The sequence below is a fragment of the Carassius gibelio genome, chromosome B14, assembly GCF_023724105.1.
Source record: "Carassius gibelio isolate Cgi1373 ecotype wild population from Czech Republic chromosome B14, carGib1.2-hapl.c, whole genome shotgun sequence".
In the NCBI taxonomy this organism is placed as follows: Eukaryota; Metazoa; Chordata; class Actinopteri; order Cypriniformes; family Cyprinidae; genus Carassius; species Carassius gibelio.
This window is the reverse complement of record NC_068409.1, coordinates 11,261,218-11,287,957: the sequence shown is the minus strand read 5'-3', so window position 1 is coordinate 11,287,957 and position 26,740 is coordinate 11,261,218. Positions and strand designations below refer to the sequence as shown.

Below are 26,740 nucleotides of genomic sequence, written 5' to 3'. Positions count from 1 at the left end.
ACCCACTTAATTTGGGGTCTTTCTTTTCACAAAACAAGACTTAATATCTCTGTCATTTTGCTTTTCCAGTAAATGTATCTTGATTAAAGAAGGTTTAGATATATGTACTGGAAAACAACTTAAAAATATTAAGTAAGAACATTATTTTAGCAGTAATTATTTGCTTAATCTTTAGTTTAGCCATAGTATGTTGTTATTTGTGTAAATGTAAATATAATTGACATAGCTTGTCACATTCACAAAACACACAAGAATGACTTATTCTGTGAGCAGCCAAAAGGACAACCGAAAAAGAAAAGGCCATTCTTGTTTGTGGTGCATGTTTGGAGTTTTACACTACTAGTCTTCGCACTGAAGTGTCCCGTTCATTTCCAGAGTCAGACATTTTAGCACCATGTGCCTGATCAGTGCTGAACGCCCTTATGTGCTGTGACCTTATCTGTCGGCTGCAAACATGACATAATACTTTTATATCCACAAACACTCGTTCACACTCGTGCACGCACCTCCTGTTTCCTTCCACACTTCACCTGGGGCACTAGAGATGCTGAGAATAGCACGCTCTCATTCTCCACTGGAAAAGTGTAACAATGACCCACCTTCAGATGGCTACTAACAGAACGGTGCGCTTGGACCCGGGCCAGAGGAGCGGATTTTCATGTCCTAGATGGAAGTGTGCTTAGTGAAGGGGTTTCTGGGTAATGACAGAGTGGGTTTTTGATGGCCGGTGCATGTTCAGAATGGACACAGCAGGAGACCACAATGATCTGTTGTTTATCTGTTCTGGGATGGCTTCCATATTTCGCTTTCTCTACACATGGCTCTAGTGTATTTTGGAAGGATGCTGGCTTCCAAATGGCTCCGTTACTGATTTGTTTTTACTACTTTTGTCAGCACAATGTAGTTTGAAATTAGTTTGGGTGTGTTTAATAAAAGGATTTGCTTTGTTTTTTGTTTTGTTTTTTGTCTACTCAGACTGTTAAAGATGGAAAAATGGGTCAGGTTCAGAAATAGTCAAAGTTATGATGTCAGAACCATTAGGACATTAGCATATGAAGACCAATAATTGCATAATCATACCATACATTGCAAAAAAAAAAAAAAAAAAAAAAAGTTTTTCTAACTCAGTATTAATGGGCTTGTTTTGTAGTACAAATAAATAAACATTCTTAAATCAAAATCCATTTACTGGGGAAGGTAAATTACCTTCAACATTATGTTTTCTAAAAATTATTAATTAAATAATTAAGTATATGCTTAAAACAACACCAAATATCTTCAAGTGTTGTAATAAAATAAGCTTGTTTTCCCTGTGCATTATTTTTTTTTTTTTTCTTAACCCATTGTTTCTTATTTTAAGCTTAAAAAAATATAACGAGACTTAAAGGGATAGTTCACCCGAAAATGAAAATTACCTCATGATTTACTCACCCTCAAGACAGGTGTTTATGATTTTCTTCTTTCAGACAAATACAATCAGAGTTATCTAAAAAAATATGTCCTGGTTCTTCCAAGCTTTATAACGACGGTGAATTGTGGTCAAGATTTCGAAGCCCAAAGAAGTCCATCCATTCATAATTTTTCATAATTTGCTTTAAAAAAACATTTTTTTCACAAGACTAGCATATTCTCACCAGAGCTTATGCTAAACATATGTCATCCATTAGTACTTTACAACGTGCATACAACAGTTTGCGGAAGTTTAAAAAGTTTTAAATATTGATATTGATTTCTTACACAAATGCATCAGCTCGCTTCAGAATGTCTTTATTAACCCCCGGAGCCATATGGAGCACTTTTAATGATGGATGAATGCACTTTTTGGGCTTCAAAATATGAACACCCATTCACTGCCATTAAAAAGCTTGGAAGACCCTGGACATTTTTGAAATATAATTACGATTGTATTCATCTGAAATAAATACATATACATCTAGGGTGGTTTTGAGGGTGAGTAAATCATGGGTTAATTTTCATTTTTGGGTGAACTATCCTTTTAATATTTTAATCATTACGCGTCTCAGGTAAATATATCTTGATTTAAGAATGTTTAGATATTTGTACTAGAAAAAAAGAAGGCAAAAATACTGAAGAAGATTTGTTTATTTTTATTTTATTTTTATTTTTTTTGCACAAAATAAAGCATTTAATAATAGTTCACCTAGAAATGTAAATGTCATGCTGTCATTATTTCCTCATCATTTACTACCTTTAAGTTGTTCCAAACTTGTTTGACTTTCATTCTTCTGTTCAAAGCAAATTAAATGTAATGATATAATGAAAACATATATTGTATGGTGAAAAGGTGCTGTCAGTCTCATAAAATGACAAAAACACTGTAAAAGCAATCATTAAGGGAGCTTTTTGTGCGGAATGGATCCAATTTTAAATGATAATGGGCAAAAAATCTTGCAATCTGCAGTAGCTCTCAAATGTCATTTGTGTTTTTCTATATTTATACCGATCAGTTCCTAAACACGAGATCCAGTGTCGTTTGGTGTCATGAACATCAAATCTGTCATGGTGCATCTTCATATGCCAAGTTCACAGAATACCAAAGAAAAAAAAGGTGTTATAATATAAGTGCTAGTAAATATTGACAGAATTGTCTTTTAAGGTGAACTTTTACTTTAAATTTGTTACTCTTTCTCTTAGTTAGCAGCTGATTGAAGGCCGTGTCCTGCTTTGTAACCTCTTCTGTTTGCTCCATTATCCGTCTTTGCTCATTTCGGTGACAGAGCTCTCTCGTTCTCCTCAGCCAGTCACACAAGAGCACTACAGCAAAGCTCTCACAACACAGTGGATTTCGGCAGTGCAAAACACATCCAGCACCCCTGGCTAAATGTAGCCTGTGATGTACCTATTGATCGTTCCAGATCGGTCTGCACGTGGGCGTTTGTGAGTGCGCTGTGTTCGTGTGAATTTTTCCAGAGAGTGTGGATTATTCTCCAGAGCTGTATGCTCATTTCATTGGCAGTTCTACTATAGGTTTGATTTGGTTTGAACCCGAGGCCTGCCCCCGCAGGTCTAAGATCCACCGTTAGCACTAGCAGCACCTGTTTCCCGCTGTAGCTAGGTAACTCAGGTGGAGATGTTAACTTCACTGTTTTATTCATGGTTTTGTCCAAAAATTAACATACATGTAGTGACACTTGTGTTTGTCTACCACAGGTGTGAGGAAAGAGATGCAAAGAATGCTGCTCGCCCAAGGCATATTCTGCAGAGGCGAGCAGCTTTGAGACATGTATTTTTAAATATAATAGGGTGTATATATAGAGATATCATGCCAAGGTTATGTGTTACCCCAAATTCAAAATCTATCTATCTTGTTTTAATCAAAATAAATGAAATTAAATAGATTAATAATAAAATAAATTTAAATAAAAAAATGTAATAAAAAAATAAATGTAATGAAATTAATATCTTATTTTAATTAAATATTTTTTTTTGTTTTTGAATAATTTACAATTTGAAATATTAGGAAAAATTAATCCTATTTTATGTTGTTATTATTTCTCAGTATTTATGAAAATGGAACATAGTTCCCACAAATGTATATTTTTTATTTATTTTATATATATATATATATAGAGAGAGAGAGAGAGAGAGAGAGAGAGAGAGAGTTTATTTAAATAAAATTTGAAATTCTAAGAATTAAAAAAAAAGAAAATGTAACACTTTCCCACATATTGATACAAAATGTAATGTTTATGGATTAATGCTAATGTTAATGATTTTGAGGTGAAATCTGACATTATTGACTTCATTATTAATTTCAAGTGGACAGAAGACAGCTGACACGCCAACTAACAACTAACAAATTTATAGTGTGAAGGTGCCTTTTTATGTCCATGTTTATTTCTAACATCTTGCAAACTCCAAAATACAGAGAAAATATGTAGGAGAGCTTGTTTGTCTTGTGTGCGGGGTTGGCTTGATGTGCGAGAGGTTTGTGTGTGTTTTCTTATGTTTTGTTCGCGTGTGCGTGTGGGTGTATGTGTGAGTCGAAAGAGATTCTGTATGTGTGTGTGTGTGTGTGTGTGTGTGTGTGTGTGTGGGAGGAGAAGGGATACTGGCTGCCTCCGTGATTGTGTGTATCTGTGTGTTGGTGTATATGTGTGACTCACGTCTGGCATGCTCACTGCTCTGTGGCAGGGTTGAGTTTCTGTTCCAACTCAAGACATTCAGGTTAAGAATGAATTCCTGACTCCCCCTGGTGGTTCGAAGTGTTACTGCGGGAGAAATCGACTTTGTTTTTGCATTTGGCCTTTAGCATTTATTTATCAAAGGCGGATTTTCACAGTGCCATAGAAGAAGCATTTTTTGGTGCCCTAAAGAGCCTTTGTATTCATAAAAGATTTTTTTCTTTCTTAATGTGAAGCAGAGGTGGCTGGCCTGCTACGAATAATGAATGAACTTGAAAATATTAAGTATTGTTGAGAAGGACATTTTTTAAATAAAACAATCTAAAGAACCTTGTTCTAATATACCTTTTACGTTTATGTGGAAGATCACTTCTATAGAGTGGCTTTCTTTTAATTATTGTTACACTGCAGCTTAATGTGTCTTAATAACCGAATGCTTCTGTTAGCCTAATGTTTTGGACTTTGGGGCGCTAATAGTTTTGCTCATCAAATTTCCTTGATGTTAAACTCTCAGCAAATGACGCTCTTGTGCGGTGGTCAGTTTTATAAAGCACTCCCGAGGGAATAAAGAGAATAACAGCATAATCACTAATGGACACTTATGGACGATTGGAGTGATACTCAAAGAGTTTGTTTACATTCATGATTTTCAGTCAGAGGTGAAGTATTTTAACCTGGTTATAAGCAATAAAGATTTTGAAAAACACATTACGTACTATCATTTAGTAGAAATTACCATTAAAAAGCAGTATGCTCATCACAGACCACCAAAAGCACATCAAATAAAGTGGTTCAATACATATATTCATACATAACACACACTAGTAACTTTGTTGTTAGTCATTATTTTCATTCATATTCTTAATGTGTGTTTCTCACAGGAATCACCACTGTTCTCACGATGACGACCCTCAGCATCAGCGCACGGCACTCTTTGCCCAAGGTCTCGTACGCCACAGCCATGGATTGGTTCATCGCCGTGTGCTTTGCTTTCGTCTTCTCTGCTCTCATCGAGTTTGCGGCTGTGAACTACTTCACTAACGCTCAAGCAGAGAGAGCCAAGAGAAAACAGGCCAAAGCCGCTGCCGCCGCAGCCACTGCCAAGAGCTCCACAGCGTCAGGCAAAGCTAAAGACACAGAGGAGGTTCTACAGGTGAGATGATGTTACACTACATATACATTATTTTACAGACATATTGAATTTGATTATTTATGCACCACATTGCACAGTTTTAATGCTGCCTTCAGGTCCTCTTGAGAGGTTCCTTACTTACGAGCTCCAAAGACATTTTCAGTCAAAAAAGTGGACGCATTGGCAAATGTATTTATTTATTTTTTCTTTTCACTTCCCAAGCCTTCAATGCTGCCTTCAGGTGCTGCATACCGGTACTTAGAAAGCGTGAAAGATATTTTCAGTAGAAAAAGCAGATGCTTTGACAAATTCCATTAAAAATAAAAAAATGTGCATTAGATTTGTAATTGATGCTTTATGTATTTTATTATTCTGCCAAATAAGACGGATGGAAGTGTAGCCCGCTCACCCAAGTCTGTCAGCTTGTTACGGCCTATATATTAAGTATTTTATGGCAAGATTAATCGCTATTTTTCATCAGCAGCACACAAAAATAATTGCATTTGTTAAAATAAGTATGAAAATCAATAAGCAATATTTTTATTTTGCATTAAGACAATGAAATTCATTTCATGAGCCATTCATATTTTTATTTGCCTTACTGACATGACAATTAAAAAATTATCATTAATGTAATGCACAATGTAATGCAACTTTTTTTGTCCTTTTTTGGGGGGATGTAATATTATTCTCAGTGGTGAGTCTCATTATTTCAAAAAAAATTTTTTATTACATAAACTATTTTTTTTTATTACATACTTTGTTTTACCATAATTACAGTGCATAATAGTATTTTGTTACAGTATTTATATATAAAATCTATTTTAATTAACGGTATTTTGTTTTTGAATCCCCATAAATTAAAAGCAGTATATCAAATATAACATGATTTAGAAATACTTCAAACTTTAAATAATGTATTATTATTTTTATCCACAGTACATTATTGACAATTTGTAAATAAAAATAATGTCACAGTTCAAAGAGTGTTGATATCTTTAAATAGGCTTGTTTTGGGGTTTTTTTTAATGCAAAATGTGATTACATTACACACACACACACACACACACATATATATATATATATATATATATATATATATATATATATATATATATATATATATATACACATATGTATATGTGTGTGTGTGTGTGTGTGTTAGTGTGTGTGTGTGTGTGTATTTTTTTTATTTCTTTTTATTTATTTATTTTTTTTTTGGGGGGGGGGGGGGGGGGGGTTGATTTTGAAATGGACCTGTTCATGACAGGTTTTCATGAGATTCAGCCAAAAAAAGGCCCCTGGTTTTATCTTATAATTTCAGTTAACTTTTATTTATAACTTTTATTCCATTAGCTTTATTTGTATGATGATGTGTAAAAGTAAAATCCAAAAAAGAAGGAATAACACCAAGTTAAGTCATTTGTTTTCAGATCTTTGTGTTTTTGCACCGAGTAAGAAGAACGTTCACAGCTAGAGATTCATCATGGGAGTTTTGCATCGGAAATCGTATATAAGTTTAATTACAGCTGACGGGACAGCACACTGAGAGTGTGCATGTGAGCTGTGGATTTGGTCTTTTGCTGGGACATTGTGCGTAAGCTGCGATGGCGGATTAGAAGTGGCACATGCTGACAGCTGTGAGATTAAGTGAGAGTGTGTCTGTCAGACTGTTGACGTGATGTATTATGGGCCTGTTTTTTATGTCGTTTATTTCTACAGGCTGTTAAAGATGTTAATGTCCCTTATCTAATGGTGGCTCTCTGTAATTCTTTCAAATCACCAATATTTCTCTTCCCCCTTTTCTTCCTCTCTGTCTTCCGCTCATCATAACACACATTTCTATTTGCCGAGTAGAAGGAAGAGGATCTTTACAGTGAAAGTCTCAGCAGATGCAGGTTAACGGAGCTCGAATGACTCAGGCAGTGAGCACAGCGCAGCAGGAGCTACTGTACACTTCATATACGTTACAAATAATCCAACCTGGGAATTCACAACATTTTTCAGTGCTTACTTTCCAAATGTTCAGTGCTGCTAGAGTTTCATTAAAGGGGTCATATGATGCTCTTTTAAAGATCATTATTTTGTGTATTTGGTGTAATAGAATATGTTGACATGCTTTAATGCTCAAAAAACACATTATTTTACAAATACTGTACATTATTGTAGGTCCTCTACGCCCCACCTCTGTCAGTCGCACCGTTTTTTACGAAGTCCTTCATTCCAACAAGCACAGTCTGCTCTAATTGGCCAACTGACCCAGTGCATTGTGATTGGACAAACACTGCAAGCACTCGTTGGAAATGTAACACCTCTCTCTCTCTCTCTCTCTCTCTCTCACACACACACACACAATAACAAAACGTAGTTTCATAACAAGGTTCGGGAGGAGCACGTCAGATACTTAGCCTAATTAGCACAGGTGGAACCACTTAATATAATCAACCTTAGGGTATAAATACAGCTGAATTAGCCTACCTGTCTCCATTGACGGTTTATCAGCATCCCCCTCCACCCCATCTCCTCCACTAGAGTTCATTTTACACTTTTATATAGGGGGGGGGGGGGGGTACTCTAGGTTCAGGCCATTCCCAAGCTCGGAGCCCCTTCCCCGGACAGCACTCCAAATATGCATTATAATACTTCAGTAAATTAATATGTAAGTGTGAACTTGTGAAATACTTCCAGTCGCTGATTCAGAAGTTCCAGATTGTCATAGCAAAGTCAAAATTTCCTCCTCTCTTAGGTTCATGAAATGGTTGTCCATAAAATGCGTTGCTGTTCTGTAATAAGTAATCTTAAAAATTACTAAATGCATCAGTTTCGGGAGGCCAAATATAGTGCTTTTGCTTTCGCCTAGATACACACAGCATCTCCCTGACATGGCTGCTTCATGACTAACTGCGGTTACTGAAACCTTCTTTCTGTCTGTGAACATTTCGGCGGCATTACGCAAATATTTCCACATAGTGACTGTCACGCGGCTGGACTCATCAGATTGTGTTTTCCCTCCATGTGTTCCGTGTCCATTGGTTATTGTGTCATTATGTTCAGGTGTGTCTTGTAATTACCCTCATTAACATTCTCCTTCTAAGTTGCATTCTATTCAGTGTTTGGTTGTCTAGTCTCATCGATGTGTATGTGTGGTTCTGCTGCCTATCCTTGGATTACCCCTATGTGGATTATTAAAGACTTTGTATCATCATCATTATCATCATCTGCCTCGTTCACGTGCTTCTCTCCCACACCACACCGTTACAGAAGTCCGGACCGTGAAAAGTAAAGCAGCGTGTTTCCCCACGTTTTGTTTTTCCTTTTTATCAGTTTTTGCTTAACCTCACATTGGATCATACAGTCTCCCTCCTCCTGCTGGAGCAGAGGAGCCTTTACCTTGAGCATCACACACAACTATTTGTGGAAATTGCCAAAAAACCCACTACCCGGACTACTGCCTCTACACTTTCTATAAGACCAGCCTGAATGACGAGTGCAGAGCGCAGTTGTCTAGAGATGGCCCTCGGGGAAATTTTGCCGCCTTTGTGGAGTGGGTGCTGGTGTCTTGTGCACTGCCTCTGACTGTGAGTCCAGCCCACCATCTCCCAGATGCGTGGAGCTCATGCTTGAGCCCACCGCTGACAGAGAGCCATCGCCTGCCGTGACCGACGAGCCATCGGCTCATTGAGCGACAGAGCTGAAGATCACCGCAGAGCCAGAGCTGGTGAAGATCTCAGTCAAGGTGTGTTGAAGAGCTCCACCCCCTGCACCGCGGGTGAGCTGTGGAATGCCAAAAGGGCCAAAATGAGGAGGAGGATCTTAGTGACTGGGAATCTGATCTGGAGATCGAACTGCCTCCTCTTCTCTCCATCGCCTCTGCTGGTCCCGTTCAGCCCTGAGATGGCTTCCAATCCTCCAGTGCCAGCTCCTAGAATGTGCCCTCGATTGCCCAATCCTTGAAAATGCCCGCCCTCCCACCCGCTCCAGCCTTCTCCACTGCTGTCATCTGGCAGCCCCTCTGCTCACCTTTAGCCCACCATCTATGTGCTGAATTCGCTGTGGGTCTGCCACTCTCCATCGGCATTGTGGCTAGAGGATCCCTTGTCTCCGCCTCAAGCCTCTGAGTCCCGGACTCCGCCTTGGCCCTTAGACCCAGTGGCTCCACCATGGCTCCTAGCTCCCTCCTCTCACCATGGCCCGTCAGTCCACCAGCTCCTCCAGGCTCCCCCGTCCCTCCAGCTCTGGCCTTGGTCTGTCATCAACCATCCGCTGCCCCGGGACCAGTGGCGTAGCCAGGGGAGGGGCCATGGGGGCACTGGCCCCTCCTGAAAACTGATTGGCCCCCCAGTGTGCCCCCACCCTTCTACTTGTCTGTCACTCACAAATTCAAATCATAATCTTCGATTAGCGAGTTGTTGCAGTGCAAGAAGTGTTTGGTACTAACGTTAATGTCTTTCAGTGTTAGACAGACCAGGTTCGATGACGATGTTATCTCCTAGAGCAGACCAAGATGCTAATCATTATACTTACTATGCTCCTCTGATGCTGAATGTAAAAGGGGTTTACTGCGTTACGATTTACTTTTTTTTTTCGGCCAAACGCACCGATATAGGCAACAACGAAATTTAAAGCAATGGTTTAAAAAAAGTATTATAGCAATTCTAATAAAGTCATTATTGAATCATGCAGTCGATTAGCGACTTTTTTCACTTAAGTGAGGTGACGAAACAAATCGTATAATGTTTATCTAACGCCCCACACTTGAGACTTTTTTTTATAGTCTATGGGTGAGACACATGCAAAAACAATCGTTTTTTTACTGGTCAATTTTGAGATTTGGGGCTGTTTGTCTTCAATAACATGTCTTCTTTCAGACTTGTGGTGAAAAAAACGTCCAAAATACACATATAGGTCTTTATTTTTCTACACCTTTAATCTATTTGCGTCTGTAGATTTCTCATAAATTCAGTTGCCGTTCTAAAATCACCATGGTGCTCCGCGATTGTTGTCTGCACCCTGGAAAGCTAACCCCCCACCCCTCCCCCCCTTCAAAGACGTTATTGACAAAAGGTCATTTGATGACACCCAGAAACATTCTCAAATTAAAAGTCATACATAAATATTTAATGCATGATTAAATAGCAAAATAAATAACTAATACTAAAATAACACTGGACTAATTAAGCTATTGTAAACTGTTTTATAGGATCCACATATTTTACATGTTAAACTAAAGCTACCTTTTTGAACAAGTAGCTTTCTAACAAAGTATGGTTATATGATATTTTTAAATCAATATGCTCAAGATTAATTAGCCTTGACATAAGTAGATTTTGTTTATTCGTCAATGCAAATTTACTGCAACTGATGCTATGCAAATTGAATGGGATGTGGATAATAAACAAAAACAATTTATTATATTAAATTTATATTATATTAATTGTGTATTTATTTCTATGAATTATTAATGTTATTCTGCATTTATATAAATAAGGCTATTATAAATAAATGCTATTATTATTATTTGTGAGTTGTACACTATTCATACATTGGATTATTTTATTTATTGCAGTTTTTCTTTCAATTTTGTAAAGTGAAAAGTTAATACAAATTGTATTTGATTGTTTTGATTTAGAGCAGTGAATAACTGCTATTAAAATATAATAGGGTATCACTGTTTATTACTGATTTTAAAGGTTACTGAACTCTTGAAATGATTTGGATATACCGTTCAAACAACACAAGATTGGCCCCTCTGTATTATTCGTGGCCCCTCTTGTGCCTAGAATCGCCCCTGCCCGGGACTCCACTCCTCTGGCTCCGGCTTATCCCTCTATCCCTCAGGCTATGTCAGGCTCCTCCTTCCCTCCGGCTCCACCGCGGCTTTCCAGATCCCCAAAGATTTATATCTGAAACAAATTCTGTTCTTTTGAACTTTCTATTCATGAAAGAATACTGACGAGCCGGAATTACATTTCTCATAAAAAATATGGAGCAGAATTGTTTTGATCATTTTTATTGGAAATAAGAGCCATTATAAGTAATTGAGCACCAGTGATAATTAATATCAACTGAACTCCAAATTATCATATTCAAATGATTTCTGAAGGATCATGTGAGACTGAAGTAATGATGCTGAAAATTCAGCTTCGCCAACAGAGGAATAAATTAGATTTTAAAATATATTTGAATAGAAAGCTGTTATTATAAATTATAATGATGTTTTACAGTGTTATTGTTTTTACTTTATTTTTGATCAGAAATACAGCCTTTGGGAGAATAATAATAATAAAGTGTTTTGTGTAAGTTTTAATGGATGTTTTTTTAAGGATTTGTATCTGTTGCATCTTATCGTGGATTTGTATTATTTTAAGACAGTGCTTGCAATATGGCACTATCGTCAAGCGCAATTCATTCTTATCAAATTCCCTCTTGGGTTTTTATATGCTTGATCTGAACCCATTAAGGAACATTAAGAGAAAATCCCAAAATGGAGCAATATAAGTCTGTGTGCGTACATGCTGACCATAGCACGGCCACGGATTAATGAGCCGCCTTTAATAGGTTTTTTCTGTTCTGGAAAAAAAGAACAGAAGAGAAAATATTATTTTCCTAGACAAACAGAGTTGAGAGAGAGAAAAATGAAGTATAGTATACAAATTATCAGGGAAATAACTTGACCGCAGCATTATTGGTTTGATCCCAGCATCCATTTTCAATCCCTGTGTACGAGTACTACATACAGTATGCTGAGATTTGAACTTTGCAACACTTTGCTATCCCATGAGGCCATCAAAACTGAGTATCTAGTTGTAAAATATGAAGTATTGTGAACCAGGGGGTTCTTTATAAATGTACAGTAAGTGGCTGTAGATACCGGGGAAGTTGTTTCTTGAAGTTAGAAAGGACGTTGTTTATTTAACAGCACCACAGATTTTGCTCTGAGAAAAGTGGAATTGTTTTTTGTGGGTCTGGAGTGTGTATTTATGTTGCATTCATTCATACCTACAGAATGTATATCAACAAACAAGAAAGTCTTCATGAAATGTATATTGAATGAAGGTGCAGGAATTCGGACGCAGTTTATGTCCCTCAGAGCTGTCTCTTTCTGTCTCTCCTCACAGCTTGTGCTAACATATTGTCCACACACCGCGAGACACCAATTACACTTTGCCAACTGTACATTTCTCAGAGGAAATGGTGAAAAAAATATCAGGGTGAAACTGGGCTATCAGGTCCAGTGAGAAAAAGAAAGATCTCTCTTCATTATAATCTCAGTATACATGTTTATCTCATGTACAGAACCGCACTCAGTATAAAAAATAAAAAACACACATCCACCTCTGCATTTTCTATTCACATTTTATATGCTGACTTTGAGTGAGAATCTGTAGAAATGTACAGTATTTAATTTAGGACTGAATGAAGTAAATTAAATGTAAATATATATATATATATATATATATATATATATATATATATATATATATATATATATATATATATATATATATATATATAATACATGTGTTATCTGTTATTCACTTTCATCCATGAATTCCCATCAGTCCCTGCTGTAAAATCTCCTCCCTTGATATCACTGGGATCTGTAACACTTGTGCATGCGTGCGCACACACACACACACACACACGCACACACTGAGTGGACTCATCTCTCTTGTCCTTGTTTATATTAAAAAAGCTGTTTATAGAATAGCTCCACCCTCCTCCTCCTCCATACACCCACAAACAGCAAACCATCTGATCATAAAAGCTCCTTATAGCCCTGAACGTTACTGCAAGCGTGACGTCTGTTCATTTGCACATTACAGGCACATGCTCACTGCACGGTTCACTTCATTCGGTTACAAATATCTTATTTAAAATGGTTTCAATCGTGTCATGTACATAAATATTATTTATGTAAATAAATATAGTGTTGTTATTCAGACTGCAGTAAAATTGCTTCTTCAAATGGGTTATGGATTTGCTTTGACCGGTTTGATTCAGAAGCTGTTGCGAGACTCTTACGTGTCTTCTCATTAAAAACACAAGTTTGGCAGCTCAGATTTTGCTCTGCAATAGTGTCATCAACACATTTAGAAAAGATTATTAAACCAAAACTGGGTTTCATATTGCTTCATATTACAAAAGACAAAGTTTTTTGTGTGTGTGTTTTTCTTTTTTTTTTTTTTGTAGGACTACTTGCTTTAATGTTTTAAAATGACTGTCAGTGTTTATTTTAAAGGAATAGTTTACAACTAAACTCACCCTCAGGCCATCCAATATGTATATGAGTTTGTTTCTTCATCAGAACAGAGCTGAGGAAATGTAGCATTACATCAATTGCTCATCAGTGGATCATTTTCAGTGAATGGGTGCCGTCAGAATGTGAGTCTAAAAAGCTGATAAAAACATCCCAGAATCCACACGACTCCAGTCCCTCTAACATTTTGTAAAGTGAAAAGCTGCTTGTTTGTAAGAAACAAATCTATAATCACAGATTTTCTCAGTCGCTTTGGTGCATTTTTCAATTCAGAAATGAAATTCTCAAAACTCTTGTTCAACTTCCACTTCATCTAATCGCTTGTGCACATCATAAAAGCAGTTTCTCATTCTTTTGAACAAGTTGTGATTGCTTTTGTACATTCATGCAAATGATTATGTACATTTGTCAGCAACTTCCTACATTATCAGTTGCTAATGTCATGTTGTTCAAAATGTATTATATAGTTTTCTGTGCAATAATCTCTCAAAAAATCTAGTCATTTGTTCATTGTATGAGTCATTAAATGCAAAATGGTTGATCTAGTTGTTATAAACTGTCAAACTAATTTTCTACACATTTCTATTAGACGTTTTACTAATTTGCGATGAATTGTGCAGGTGAATCATGACTTTCACTAATGAAGAGTATGTAGATCAACCAATGAAAAACTTGTTATCTGAAATAGCTCACCAAAATATCTCATGGACCTTCATTTGGAAAACATATTTAGACAGAGGACAACACAAGAGTTACAAATTCTGACAATGGACATTCTATTATTTGTTTATTTTTCCTTTATGACAGTAACATGACAATGTGTGTTTTTTTTTTACTAGTAAAAAGGGTAACTGTGTATCCTATCCAGTCTCTTTCGATCAATACACAACTTACATACAGTCGTGTGTAAATTTGTACTTTTGAAATGGATATATGACATAAATTAGTGCAGCCTTCTGCATTTCTAGAGTAACTGTCATCCAAATGGTTGCCATAGATTACATCAGGCAATACTAACAGAGTACAATTGACAACATGACTAACATATCTTGTTTGTGAACAATGACACAAGGACTTTTTTATTCTGATGTCACAGATGTGTTCACTGACATCAATACTTACTTTTGAGAGATACAGGCTTTTGCAGGTTATCCATTGCGTGGTGCTGTTTGTATAAATTATTTTGACGAATGCACCAAAGCAACTGAGAAAAACTGTGAGATGTTTTTAACTTCAAACTTTCCATTATATTGCTTTCTCCAGTGAAAAAAGAATTGCGTCTGAATCAGGAGAGAAATATGCAAAGATAACTCACCATTTACAAGCCAAAACGGTTCTAAACACATATGTTGGTGGATTTTGATGTGAATGGACAACAGGGAATGGACTTAACTACTGGCGAACGCATTATCATGGTTTTATGGACTTGGCCAGAAGCTTCAGTTTAAAATTAAAACACTTTAATAATTAATAGTTGTTTACGACAAAAATGCAGCTCTTCACTTCACTTCAAGGCAATAATTGATGGACTGGAGTGGTGTGGATTACTTGTGGATTATTGTTTTTATCAGCTGTTCCGACTCTCATTCTGATGGCACCCATTTACTGCAGAGAATCCATTGGTAAGTAAGTGATGTAATGCTAAATTTCTCCAAATCTGTTCAATGAAGAAACAAATTTGTACAAATTGGATGGACTGAGAATATTTTCAGCTAATTTATTTTTTATTTTTTTGGTATTTTTATCAAATTTGTATTGCTACTAAAACAGCATTAGCTGAGAACATCTGTTGTGCATTATACTTATGTTTTTCTCCCTTTTACCCAACAGCAAAACTCAGACACCAATGGAAACTTAAGAAAACGCGTCAACTCCAATGTCCAGTCTCAACCAGACTCCAAGAAAACCCAAAGAACCGAAACATCTAGCAAGACCGGTGCATCAGCTGCATCCAAACCAACCTTAACCAGCCAATCATCTTCCACCTCAGAGGGTACCAGCAGTTTCTCCAGCCAATCACGTCTCAGCCCGAGTTCCGCCAGCCAATCAAACGCAGCCAATTTGTCCTCGGCCTCAAAGACAACGCCACCAGCCCCGCCCTCTACACCAACAGTTCCCGAGAAACCGTCGCCTAGTGCACCCACAGGCTCCGCCCCTCTTCACCATCTCCTCGGGCCTAAATTAGAGAATATTAAAAAGAAGGAAGCCAAGGCTGCACCTCAACCTGCCGCTCCTCCAACCGGAGGAGCCAGCAAGATCGATGAATACGCACGTATTTTATTCCCAGTGTCCTTTGGGGCGTTCAACATGGTGTACTGGGTGGTTTACTTATCCAAAGACACCATGGAGGCAAAGGGAGGCTAACAAGAACAGGATTGGTTGTTTGCACCCTTTTTTTTCCAACTCAGATGAAATAAAGAGCCCTCTTAAGGATTACGTCAACAAGCAATTCCAAGAAACTAAATTATACTACAGCAGACAAAACTGCACAAGCGCACAGAAGAGATTATCTGGGTTGAATAATAATAAAACTTCTTTTGTTGGTAATCAAAAGGGCCGTTCACAAGATTAAGCATGTGGATATATTATAATAAGTCAAAATAATTCAATTAAAAAAACAATCCAAGCAATCTCACAGGAATGAATCATAGATTTATCTGTTGTCTGTTTGAATAGCCATATTTCCAGTTTGTCCTTTTTATCACCGGACACACTGAAGAACGAACAATGCCACTGAGTAGAAAAAACAATATTAGTGTCGTTTAGTCTATTTTTATATAGAGACACTTCCGGAAAATATCCTTCATTCGGAGAAGCGTAATTTTCAGAAATCTGACAGATCTTAACTGACCTTGCCGATGTCTGCCAAGAAGACGTATTTCTGACATATTTCTTTCAGTTGTGATGAAATCTATTTTAAACCACATCATGGTGTATGTAAACTATCAGGCATGAATGGTATCTATCCCGTGTTCTCTCACCGAGAGAAAATGATGGAACGGAGCACGTCCTGATCGGGGGAAAACACATATGCATGTCTTTTATTTTTTAAACAGACTATAAGAATTTACGTCGTTACAAATTAAGTCGTTAAAGCATAAGTTATGATTTTCTCTTTGTTTCTGAAGTTGAATGGCTTGTTTTTAGTTCAGTTCGATTTGGGTTTCGTTTTCATTATTGCAGTATTTTTGGTCTTATAGCTGATATGTTCTCAGCACGCAGCATGTGCCGACGGGCCCCCTGGAGCCTGGTGCCGTGGCAACCCCACAGGGGCCAGATGGTTCTGGAGTCATTTAGAACAGTAAGAGGGTTAAACTGACTGATGTTGTCATACAAGCGCCAGAGGATGATGAAAACCTCCACCGATCCACATAGGGCTGTTTTTGTACTGTATGTGTAAATTGGATACAAACAGTGATTGGTCGAGGTCTTTCATTATCCACCAGTCGTTAGTTTCCACAAAAATAAAAACTAAAATCTGTGTTAAAGATAATGATGACTCAAAAATGGTTCCATGGAACAAGAAAATAACATATTTAGTCGAATGTTTGTCCAAAAATGACAACAACAACAACAAAAAAGCACCATTAAAAAAGTCATATGATAGCTTTGTGTGAGTTGTCATTTTTTGCATTGCCTTTTTTTTTAAGATGTGAATGGGTATAAGATCTTCATCAACAAATAAATTAAATGTTGGCTTGTTTATCACACAAAGCTATTGTATGCTTTTAGGAAACTGAGTATACAGTATATAGTACCGGATATGAAAAATTCATACTTTTTTTTTTTTTGCTCTCTGAGCTTAATAACAGCTCTTAAAACTTAAGGTGCCAAAAAGGGGGTTTCTCAGCAATGTCACAGAAGAACCATATTTGCTTCCCCAATGAACCAGTGAACGTTTATAAAAAGAAAAAAAAATCTTAGTGTGACAAAGTTTTTAATATTGTACATTTTTGCACTATAAATTACCTTTGGTGCATTGGAAAGGTTCCTTGGATGTTAAATGTTCTTCATAGAACCATAGATCCCAACAAAGAACCTTTATTATTTAGGATGGCCACATGTTTTTTTTATACTGAAAAGGTGACAAAAAAGAAAATCTCCTGTGAAGAAAGTCATACGGGTTTGTAACAGCATGAAGCCAGTTCATTTTTGGGTGAACTGTCCCTCTAAAGTTCGATTTATTTGACTCATGGTGTTTTGCTGTTTAGTATTAATGTGCTGGAAACTGCTGAACTGATTCCATGATATTCGGCTTTTCAACGAATCCATTCCACCATTCTGTTGAAATACGACATAAAACATAGCGTATATGGCTACATTTTGTTTGATTCAATTGAATCTATAAAATTAATTAAATTATCATTTGATTACTTAGAACAAAGGTACATGTGTATTATTATACCCGTGCACGACTCTGGGTGGTGTTTCTGTGTGTGAGTTCATATGGAGATACAGACAGTCTCACTGATTAGACTCAAATTTGAATGATCACTCCACATGTTAAGAAAGCATCAGAGTTCATCGAATGAATCATTAACTTTACTCTCATAAAATGTATTACTAGTTGCTCATTATATACTGTATATTGTCTATTTTATTTGAAATACATACACTACTATAGAAAGGTTTGGAATAATTGCAAGTTTTATGTTTTTGAAAGAATTTTACACAAGATATTAAGAAGCTAAAATTTTTATTTGAGTAGCAAATCAGCATATTGAAATGATTTTAAAGGATCATGTGGCACTGAAGACTGGAGTGATGATGCTGAAAATTCTGCTTTGAATCACTGGAATAAAGTACATTTTAAAATATATTAAAATAGAAAACAGTTATTTTAAGTTGTAATATTATTTCACAATATTGCAGTTTTACTGTATTTTTGATCAAATAAATGCAACCTTGGTAAACGTCTTTCAAAAACATTAAGAAAATGTAATCAATTAATGTTTTTGGCTGGTAGTGTATATGGATGTCTTGTCTTTTCTTATCTTGTCTCGTTTTGCTTCAAGCAACTACATTTTTTGTCATACATCATGAGAGACTGGGAATGTCTGTGTGCTTAATAATTAATATTTGAAAGATGCTGATCTAATGCTTTGAGAAATAGTGAGTAGATCTCAAGAAAGCAAGACAGAAAATAAATAATGCATGTTCTCACTATTTTGCATGAATACATACTGTACTGTAATCTCAGAATTTGGCCTAAATATGGTTATTTTGCTTTTCCAGTCCATTTTTGTGCAAGTATTATCACCAAGTGGAATTGCAGAAATAATGACACCGTTGGTAGATCCATTGTGGCTGAATCAGGCTGGTTGTATTTGTGGCTGACTTTGCTACAAGTTCTTTTGGCACACTAGTAGTTTCATAGTGTGTTTCATTATGGGATGGAACTGCACATTTTTAAATGTAGTAGACCAACTGACGTTTCACCAGGAGTTTGATTGACAGGTCAGTTATACCATCATAATGGTTAATCTGCCATTTTGTCTGACAAATAAATAATAGAAGAGTAGATTAACATCAGTGAACTTGAAAAATGGTGAAAAATCATGAAAAATGGTGTGTACTGACGTATTTCCGCTGTTGAAACAAGATACCTTCTGATGTTCATTCATGTTTATTTCATGCTATACTAGTTAATATGAAGGCATGATTGTTTCACTTGCAGCTTGAACTACAGAAGTGCTACAGTGATCTGTCATGACACATTAAAGGTGATGTATGTCAGTTTTGGACTCTACTAAAGCATAAAAACACCATAATATGTTTCCAGATATTTAAGAAACATGCTAAGGTAACATACTTGTTTATTTGAAAAACAGTGTCAGTTGGATTCAGTCGGAATGTCGGACTCTGTTAGGTTTGTGAAACCCACCCACTGCCAGTTTACCCAATGTATTTCGGCACCCAGGGTTGCCAGTTATCGGAATACACAGTGAATTTAATTTCATGCTTCGTCAAGCGCGCTCGTTCCTGTTGGTGTCAGCAATCCGGCAACCTGTGTGTTGAGTCTGAGGAGGAGGTGCTGGGTGAAAAAAAAAACACTCCAATATTTGAATTTAGACTGCAATACCTAGTTCAACCACTCGGTGTCAATCCACAAAACGGTATTGCTGGAATGTCTTACAAAATGACAAAATTTGAAAGCTGAGACTTTGTTTCATACCAACAAAAACCTGCTCTTGTCTTCTATTTCAGCACGTTGTCAGTTTTCTCTTTGCTCCGCGATGTATTTTTCACTGCGTGATAACATGGTATGTGGTGTGAGAGTGCCATGGTTTGTCAGACATAGCAATAGTAATGAAAGTGGGCGGGTCTTTACAAAAGGTCAGTTGAAAATTTGCATACTGTGCACAGTATACTGCATACTGTTGCATATTAATTTCTCACTTTTGGTCTATGTTTTAATGTGACACACTGTGTGTTAGAGAGAGGGAATGAGAGGGAGAGGGAGAGAGAGAGAAAGGGAGTGACAGGCTATCAGCAGTGAGATGGAGTGATCAAAATGTCTGGCTTCCCTGGAAACTCAGCCTAGTGTGAAACTGACTTTGTACCTTCATCCTCCATCACACACACACACACACACACACACACACACACACACACACACACCTCATTAACCTGCCACTTTAATGGTCCTATATATTGTTCTCTCTCTGACAACATTACCAATTCAGAATGATTAATATGTGTTTATATACATTCATACATACATGTGTATCTCAGTCCAATTACCAGCAGTAGCTGAAATAAGAGCTAACTGGAGCTGCAGTTTTACATTTAAAATATATTTAGGCTTAAATTTAAGGTGTATTTAAATTTTCCATCCGGTTTTAACATAAACTAATACACTGAGAGTGATGCATATTTGTCAAGTCATACCATAAATGATACAGGTAAGATTTATTTAATAGTACTAATAAACAGAATGTGTTTTAAAATAACCAGATTTATATATTTATCATCAGTGAATCCAATTTGTTTAAATCACATACATTTTAACTACTTGGATATCGCTTTTTCCCCAGTTAGCCATATTTTAATGATAGTAATTCTTTTTAACGGAACAAATGTGATTGTTTTCACAATGAAGAGATTTATGTTGATTCTAAATGTTTTGAAATTTGAAAAATATGATTATTTAAATAAAATCAAATAAATTCTAAAATATTTCCTGATTTTATGAGTTCAGAAATCTTGGCTGTTTCTAACCCATTTAATTTATGTTTGGCTGACAAATATGTGTCACCTCATGCTTATTGGTTTGTTTATGCTAAAGCTCTTTGATCCTGATGGGTTGGAAATTAATATGCAAATCAAATACATAAAATATTGAAATTAGGCTTAAATATAACATATAAATTAAGTGTGGGTCTGTATTTAGGTTTGTGGTTTAGGTTTGAGTGTGTGTAGAAATGCGTGACTGTTAACTTTCCACTTTGTGTCCCCACGGGCCATTTGCCTGAACACATCTCCTCCGGCACACCGCAGCTTATCGTTCAAACACAGAAAACTCTTTCGCTCCAGTGAGGCATTGCTTTATTAGACATGTTACGTGAGACACCCAGAGACCAGAAATGTCCCGGCCCGTACTGAGCACACTAATACCCTTAAGAAAAACCTAAGAGTTTCAAAGATAAAGTTCATCTGAGGTACAACAAAGAACATTTGTCTGAGAAAAAAAAAACAAAAAAAACAGCCCTTTTCGCTGTATGGTTGTTTATGAGTTGCTACATAGTTACAGTTGCAAGACAGGAAAAAAACTTTCAGGTCACATTCACCTCAATATCACAGGGCAAAAATTAAGAATTACATTTTGCATTAAGAAAATAAAACCTGTTTTTAAGACCTTTGCAGTTAGACATTATTCTCACTGCTGTAATTGTGATAAATTGCTTTTTTTCATCTTTTGTAAGACACTTAGGATAAAAGAATGTGTAAATGTAAGTCATATATCCTGATCATTCATTCATTCATTCATTCATTTTTTTATAATTTATTTTGAGGTAATTCCTAATATGTTGATTCTCATTATGTTGTTATTTTGTTCTTTTTAAGTCAGCATGAATTTAAAAAGGCAGTACAAATAAATAGAATGTATGTATAGGTAAATATTAGATGTATTATTATTATTATTATTATTATTATTATTATTATTATTATTATTATTAATTAATTAACTACAATTCCTTTTTTGGGGGGGGGGGGGGGGGGGTCACACAAAAATCATAATGACAGCATTTTTTTAATTTTTAATTTTTATTTTATGAAATATGAAAGACATGTTCATGGCTTTGTGCGATTTACCCAGACAGTTAAAAGTTATTTGAGGAATTTAGGAGTTTCTTCTTAGAAACGTTCTTCTATGGCATCAGACTGCAAAACCCTTATTTGTTCTAAGTGGACGCTTTATTTTAAGAGTAAATCCAGTGAACACAGATCTGAGTGTGCCACGTGCATCTAGAAAGGAAACTTCAACAGGCTTACTTTTTTTTTTAATTATTATTATTATTCAGTTTCGTTGTCTTTGTTTAATCTGCAAAACCATTGTGATCAGTCATTTTCTTATTATTGCTTATTATCACAAAGAAAAATTGGTTTTATGAGACTTTTTGAACACAGGAAAAGAAATCATTTGTATTGCCGCTCAAAAGCCTCCACGGAGTGGATGAGTGTCTCGGGGCCAGTAGCTGTCTAAACTGATAAACTAGAGTACATCATGTATTGCTGGAGACAGAGAGGCAGAGTGATTGTGTTTATCATGCCCTACAGAGTTTATCATGTTGGCGGTGATAAGAACAAATATCCATAATCTTCCTCTGGATGGAGCCCAAGAAGAAGAGAGATGTAACACAAAGACAGGGAAGAAAACATGGACTAACAGCTATTGAGTCGGAAATGGATTCATTTGTCAAGCTCCAACCAGGAGGAAAAAAAAATCACACTGCTTCCTCTGTATATAATTCATATAAGTAGATGAATGTCTGTTTATAAAAATGGAGAAAATATACAATCAGTGTTTTGTAGTGTATATATTATTATTAATAATATTCTTAACTTACTGCCCTATGCAAGAAAACTACTTCAGAACTGATGAACAGGTGCCTGTGATCTCGCGATGATGAGGTCATCGCTCACGGTCCAATGAGGAAGGAGAAAAAAATAAACATACACCTGTCTTGTATAATCAAAACGTCCTTGTGTCTTTAAATGATCCTTATTTCTATATTTTTCATTTCAACGCGAGCTTGTGTGCTGAGATTTATTCTCTAGAGACTGTTTTGGAAAAAAAAATAATAGCTGTTGAAATTGAATTCCACAATGACCATTTTTCTCAATCGCTTTGGCTCAATTCTTGAATGAGAGTTTTTCCCTCAAAACAATAAGTTCAGATGTCTAAACTTGAGATGTTATAATGTTTGTGGATCACACTGAGCATTTTAGATACATATTTCAAGAGTAAATGTACTGAGAAAAGTCAATGCTGAGTGTAAAGAAATTTTATTCATACAGTACATTTATTTTGTAGGAATGTGTTATATCAACTGAAATCTCACCATTGCTTGTTCATTTTTACACACTACTGCTCTTCCACAACACGACATGAATTCTCAGTTTACATGTAACACATTTCTACAGATAAATGTGATGTACAAATATAAATGTATTTATACAGCACTGCTGTAGCTGCAGCTGTTTAGGGTTGTGATGTTCCTCCTTGTTCAAAAATAGTAATGATTGTGCTGGGCAAACTCTATATACCTTTGTTCTTTTAAACTTGGTTAATTCGCAAAAGTCAGATTTCCCAAAATTCCTAGAATTTTTTTTTTTTTTTTTTTTTTAAATCTGGAAATTTTCAGGAAATGTTCTGCCCCCTTGTGATCCCAATGGCAAGCCATCTGCCAACTTAGCAGATATTACAACCATTCCAAATCAGATATTTATGGAGCATACGCACATATCTGAAAGATTTGAATAACTGAATTGGGTCATTTTGCATGTGATGGCTCAAACAATGAAAGAAGGTTTAGAATTTATGAAGAGTTTGCCAATTTCACTGAGAATTAATCCAGGAATTAACTGGAATTAACCCTGTTTTGATCAACAAACCATGCACCTTTAGTTATTGTGCAAACTGTAAGCAGTTGTACATAATCATTTGCACGAATGCCAAAACACATGGAATTTGCCTAAATCAATAAGAATTTCAAATCTGATATGAACAAGAGATTGACATTCTTGTAAAGCATACAAAGAGGTTCTTTAAAAAATAATAATATAAATAAAAATTCATATAACAAATATTAAAGGGATACTCCACCCCAAAATGAACATTTTGTCATTAATCACTTACCCCCATGTCGTTTCAAATCTGTAAAAGCTTTGTTCATATTCAGAACACAATTTAAGATATTCTGAATGAAAACCTTGAGGCTTGTGACTATCACATAGACTGCCAATTAAATAACACTGTTAGAAAAGGATGAAAGACATAATTTCCTCTGTGTCTCTCCACATTACCATAGCACCATTTTGGAGAATATGAGCTGAATGCATGCAGAGTACGCTCTTCTGTGTCAGCTGCACTACACAGATGCACTGTTTTCATTCAAACCAAAGTGTTTATACACATAGAAAACATATCGAAGGCTAACACAGAAGAGCATCAGTTCTCCAAAATTACGAATTGTTGAATAAAGTCATAATTCTTGTTTTCTTTGCATACAAAAAGTATTCTCATCGCCTCATAATGTTACTGTTGAATCACTGATGGCAGATGGACTATTCTGATGATGCCTTTCATAATTTTCTGGACCTTGACACTGTTATTTACTATTAGTCACAAGCCTACAGGTTTTTATCCAAAATATCTTAAATTGTGTTCCGAAGACGAACTAAGCTTTTACAGATTTTAAATAACATGTGGGTTAGTGATTAATGACAAAATGTTCATTTTGGAGTGGAGTAACCCTTTAAATATAATTAAATATAACTAAATTAAATTTACATATAACTTGAAATGAATATTTATATTTCATTTAACAAATATTTCTATGGTGAAAAACCATCTTAACATACTTGAGCAGTGTGGTTCACACAATGAAAATAATAATAATAATTTATTTTAATAATAATAATAATATATTTATTTTGTATAGTGCCTTTAAAAGTAGCTTTCTCAAAGCACTTTACATACAAGCATAACTCCAAATGAAGAAACACAATGTAAGTACAAGAAAATAAACACATAAAATCAAGTTCATGTAAAAGCAATCCTAAAATAAAATGTTTTAAGAAGAGATTTAAAAGTCACTAATGAATTTGCTTCCCTGATGTCGGCCGGGAGAGAATTCCAGAGCTTAGGAGCATAGACAGAGAATGCTCGGTCACCCCACGTATGAAGCCGTGTCTTCGGAACAACCAATAGAACACTCTGAGAGGAGCGCAGATTGCGAAGTGGTGTGTAGGGGATTAATAAGTCAGTCAAATACTCAGGTGCCAGACTGTGCAGAGATTTATTGGCCAGCATAAGGATTTTAAAATCAATACGGTACCTAACAGGTAGCCAGTGCAGGGAGTCCAAGACTCGAGTTATATGGTCCCTGGTCTTGACCCCAGATAGTACTCTAGCAGCTGAGTTTTGAAGATATTGCAATTTATCCAGTGATGATTTAGATACCCCAGCTAGAAGACCATTGCAGTAGTCAATGTCAATTTTGGTAGCATTGGCCAAGTCACTGACACATAGTGTGAATTAAATGTTTTAGATGAGTTACTACATTTTGCAAACATGCAACAGAGTTCTGACGTTTCAGTGAACAGTTGAGACACTTGCAATTACAGCTTAGATAATGTTAAAGCTTCGAAAAGTGTGCCAAAGCAACTGAGAAACAATGTAATTACAAAGAAACAGCAAGTAACACATTATTTTAAACATGAATTTGAGAAATAAGAAGACACTTGAATACATTTTTGTTGTTGTTGTTGTAAAATTTTGTGCAATAATCTTTGTTTATTTACCGTTTAAAAATCTTTTTATTTTTTAAAGTTTGCAAAATCAAGTTATATCTATTTTTTAAGCTTACATGGAGACGATAATGGTACAGTACACTTTGAATCCTGTTTTAAAAAGTTTGCATTTTTAAGGTCCCCAAAATACTGTTGTCATGTAACTTAATGGGCAATGCCCATAAAAAAAGAAAAGGTTTCTGTATATTTATTTCAACAACATTTCAAACTTTCATAATTCAGAGATTTGATCTCAAGCATCTCTCTTCAAATTCATCCAAAATTATCTGAGCTGGTATCCACACGTAGCCTACTCTTAATGTACGTCAACAATTGCCTCATTTGAGTCTATTTTTATTCCTCCAAAGAAATTTTAGAAGTAACATCTTGTAACTTCACAGAAACTTAATTGAGAACTCCATTAAGCCTCAGGAGAAATGAAAGAACGACCTCTGAGCAACAAAATGTGCCTCTGGGGAGTTACGACAAGAAAAGAAGACAAGGATTTGACAAATTAGAGTTCATGTAGAGAAGCGAACCATTTTATCTGATGAAACCAGACAGACGAGCATGTTCACGGCATCAAGCTTTCAACAGAAGCGCGCTTCACCTCCGTAAAGAGACATTAATCAAACAATCAGCATCTATCATAATTCCTGGAGAAGAATTATCACATTAAAAATATTCTCAGGCAAATCTGGCCTCTTTATTACAGTCAGCCTCTCCAAAAATAACCGCTGCTGCCATGGCAACAGCTGCTTCAAAGTAATAACAGTAAATAGCTTTTATTGTGACTGTTTTGAATGGACAGTTTGCAGGAGGCAATTTTAAGCCATGCAATTATACTCTGATAATATGATTTGGGCTCAGATTCGGACAGCGGAGGACTGGACACATACACATACTGTACGGACTGCAGCCGCTTCCTTGTGTTTATTGTTCTCTCTCTCTCTCTCTCTCTCTCTCTCTCTCTCTGGCTCAGTGTAAGTGTAATTACTCTAATAATGAATTGAATGTGACAGTATCTCAGCATCAGCGCTAGTGAGTGATATACAGTACACCTCAGTGCGGTTTAATGAGTTCTTGTGACTATACTGAACAATCACCATGATTTCTTCCGCTGAATGAGTTTATTGTCTTGGAGAATATGAGTTTGATGTTCAACCTGACCGATCAGGGCCTTCA

The 26,740-nt window shown here is 36.0% G+C and overlaps 1 protein-coding gene across 2 annotated transcripts in view; it reads left to right on the top strand.

Moving 5' to 3' along the window:
- The window catches only part of gabra4 (gamma-aminobutyric acid type A receptor subunit alpha4), a 40,054-nt gene extending 19,896 nt beyond the window's left edge, over window positions 1–20,158 (top strand). For both annotated transcript variants that reach the window (XM_052573552.1, XM_052573551.1), the window contains 2 exons: window positions 5,027–5,298; window positions 15,368–20,158. In XM_052573552.1, coding sequence (XP_052429512.1) covers window positions 5,027–5,298; window positions 15,368–15,901 — 806 coding nt within the window. In that variant the 3' untranslated portion in view covers window positions 15,902–20,158. The remainder of the gene's footprint in view (window positions 1–5,026; window positions 5,299–15,367) is intronic.
- Window positions 20,159–26,740: the final 6,582 nt, after the last annotated feature.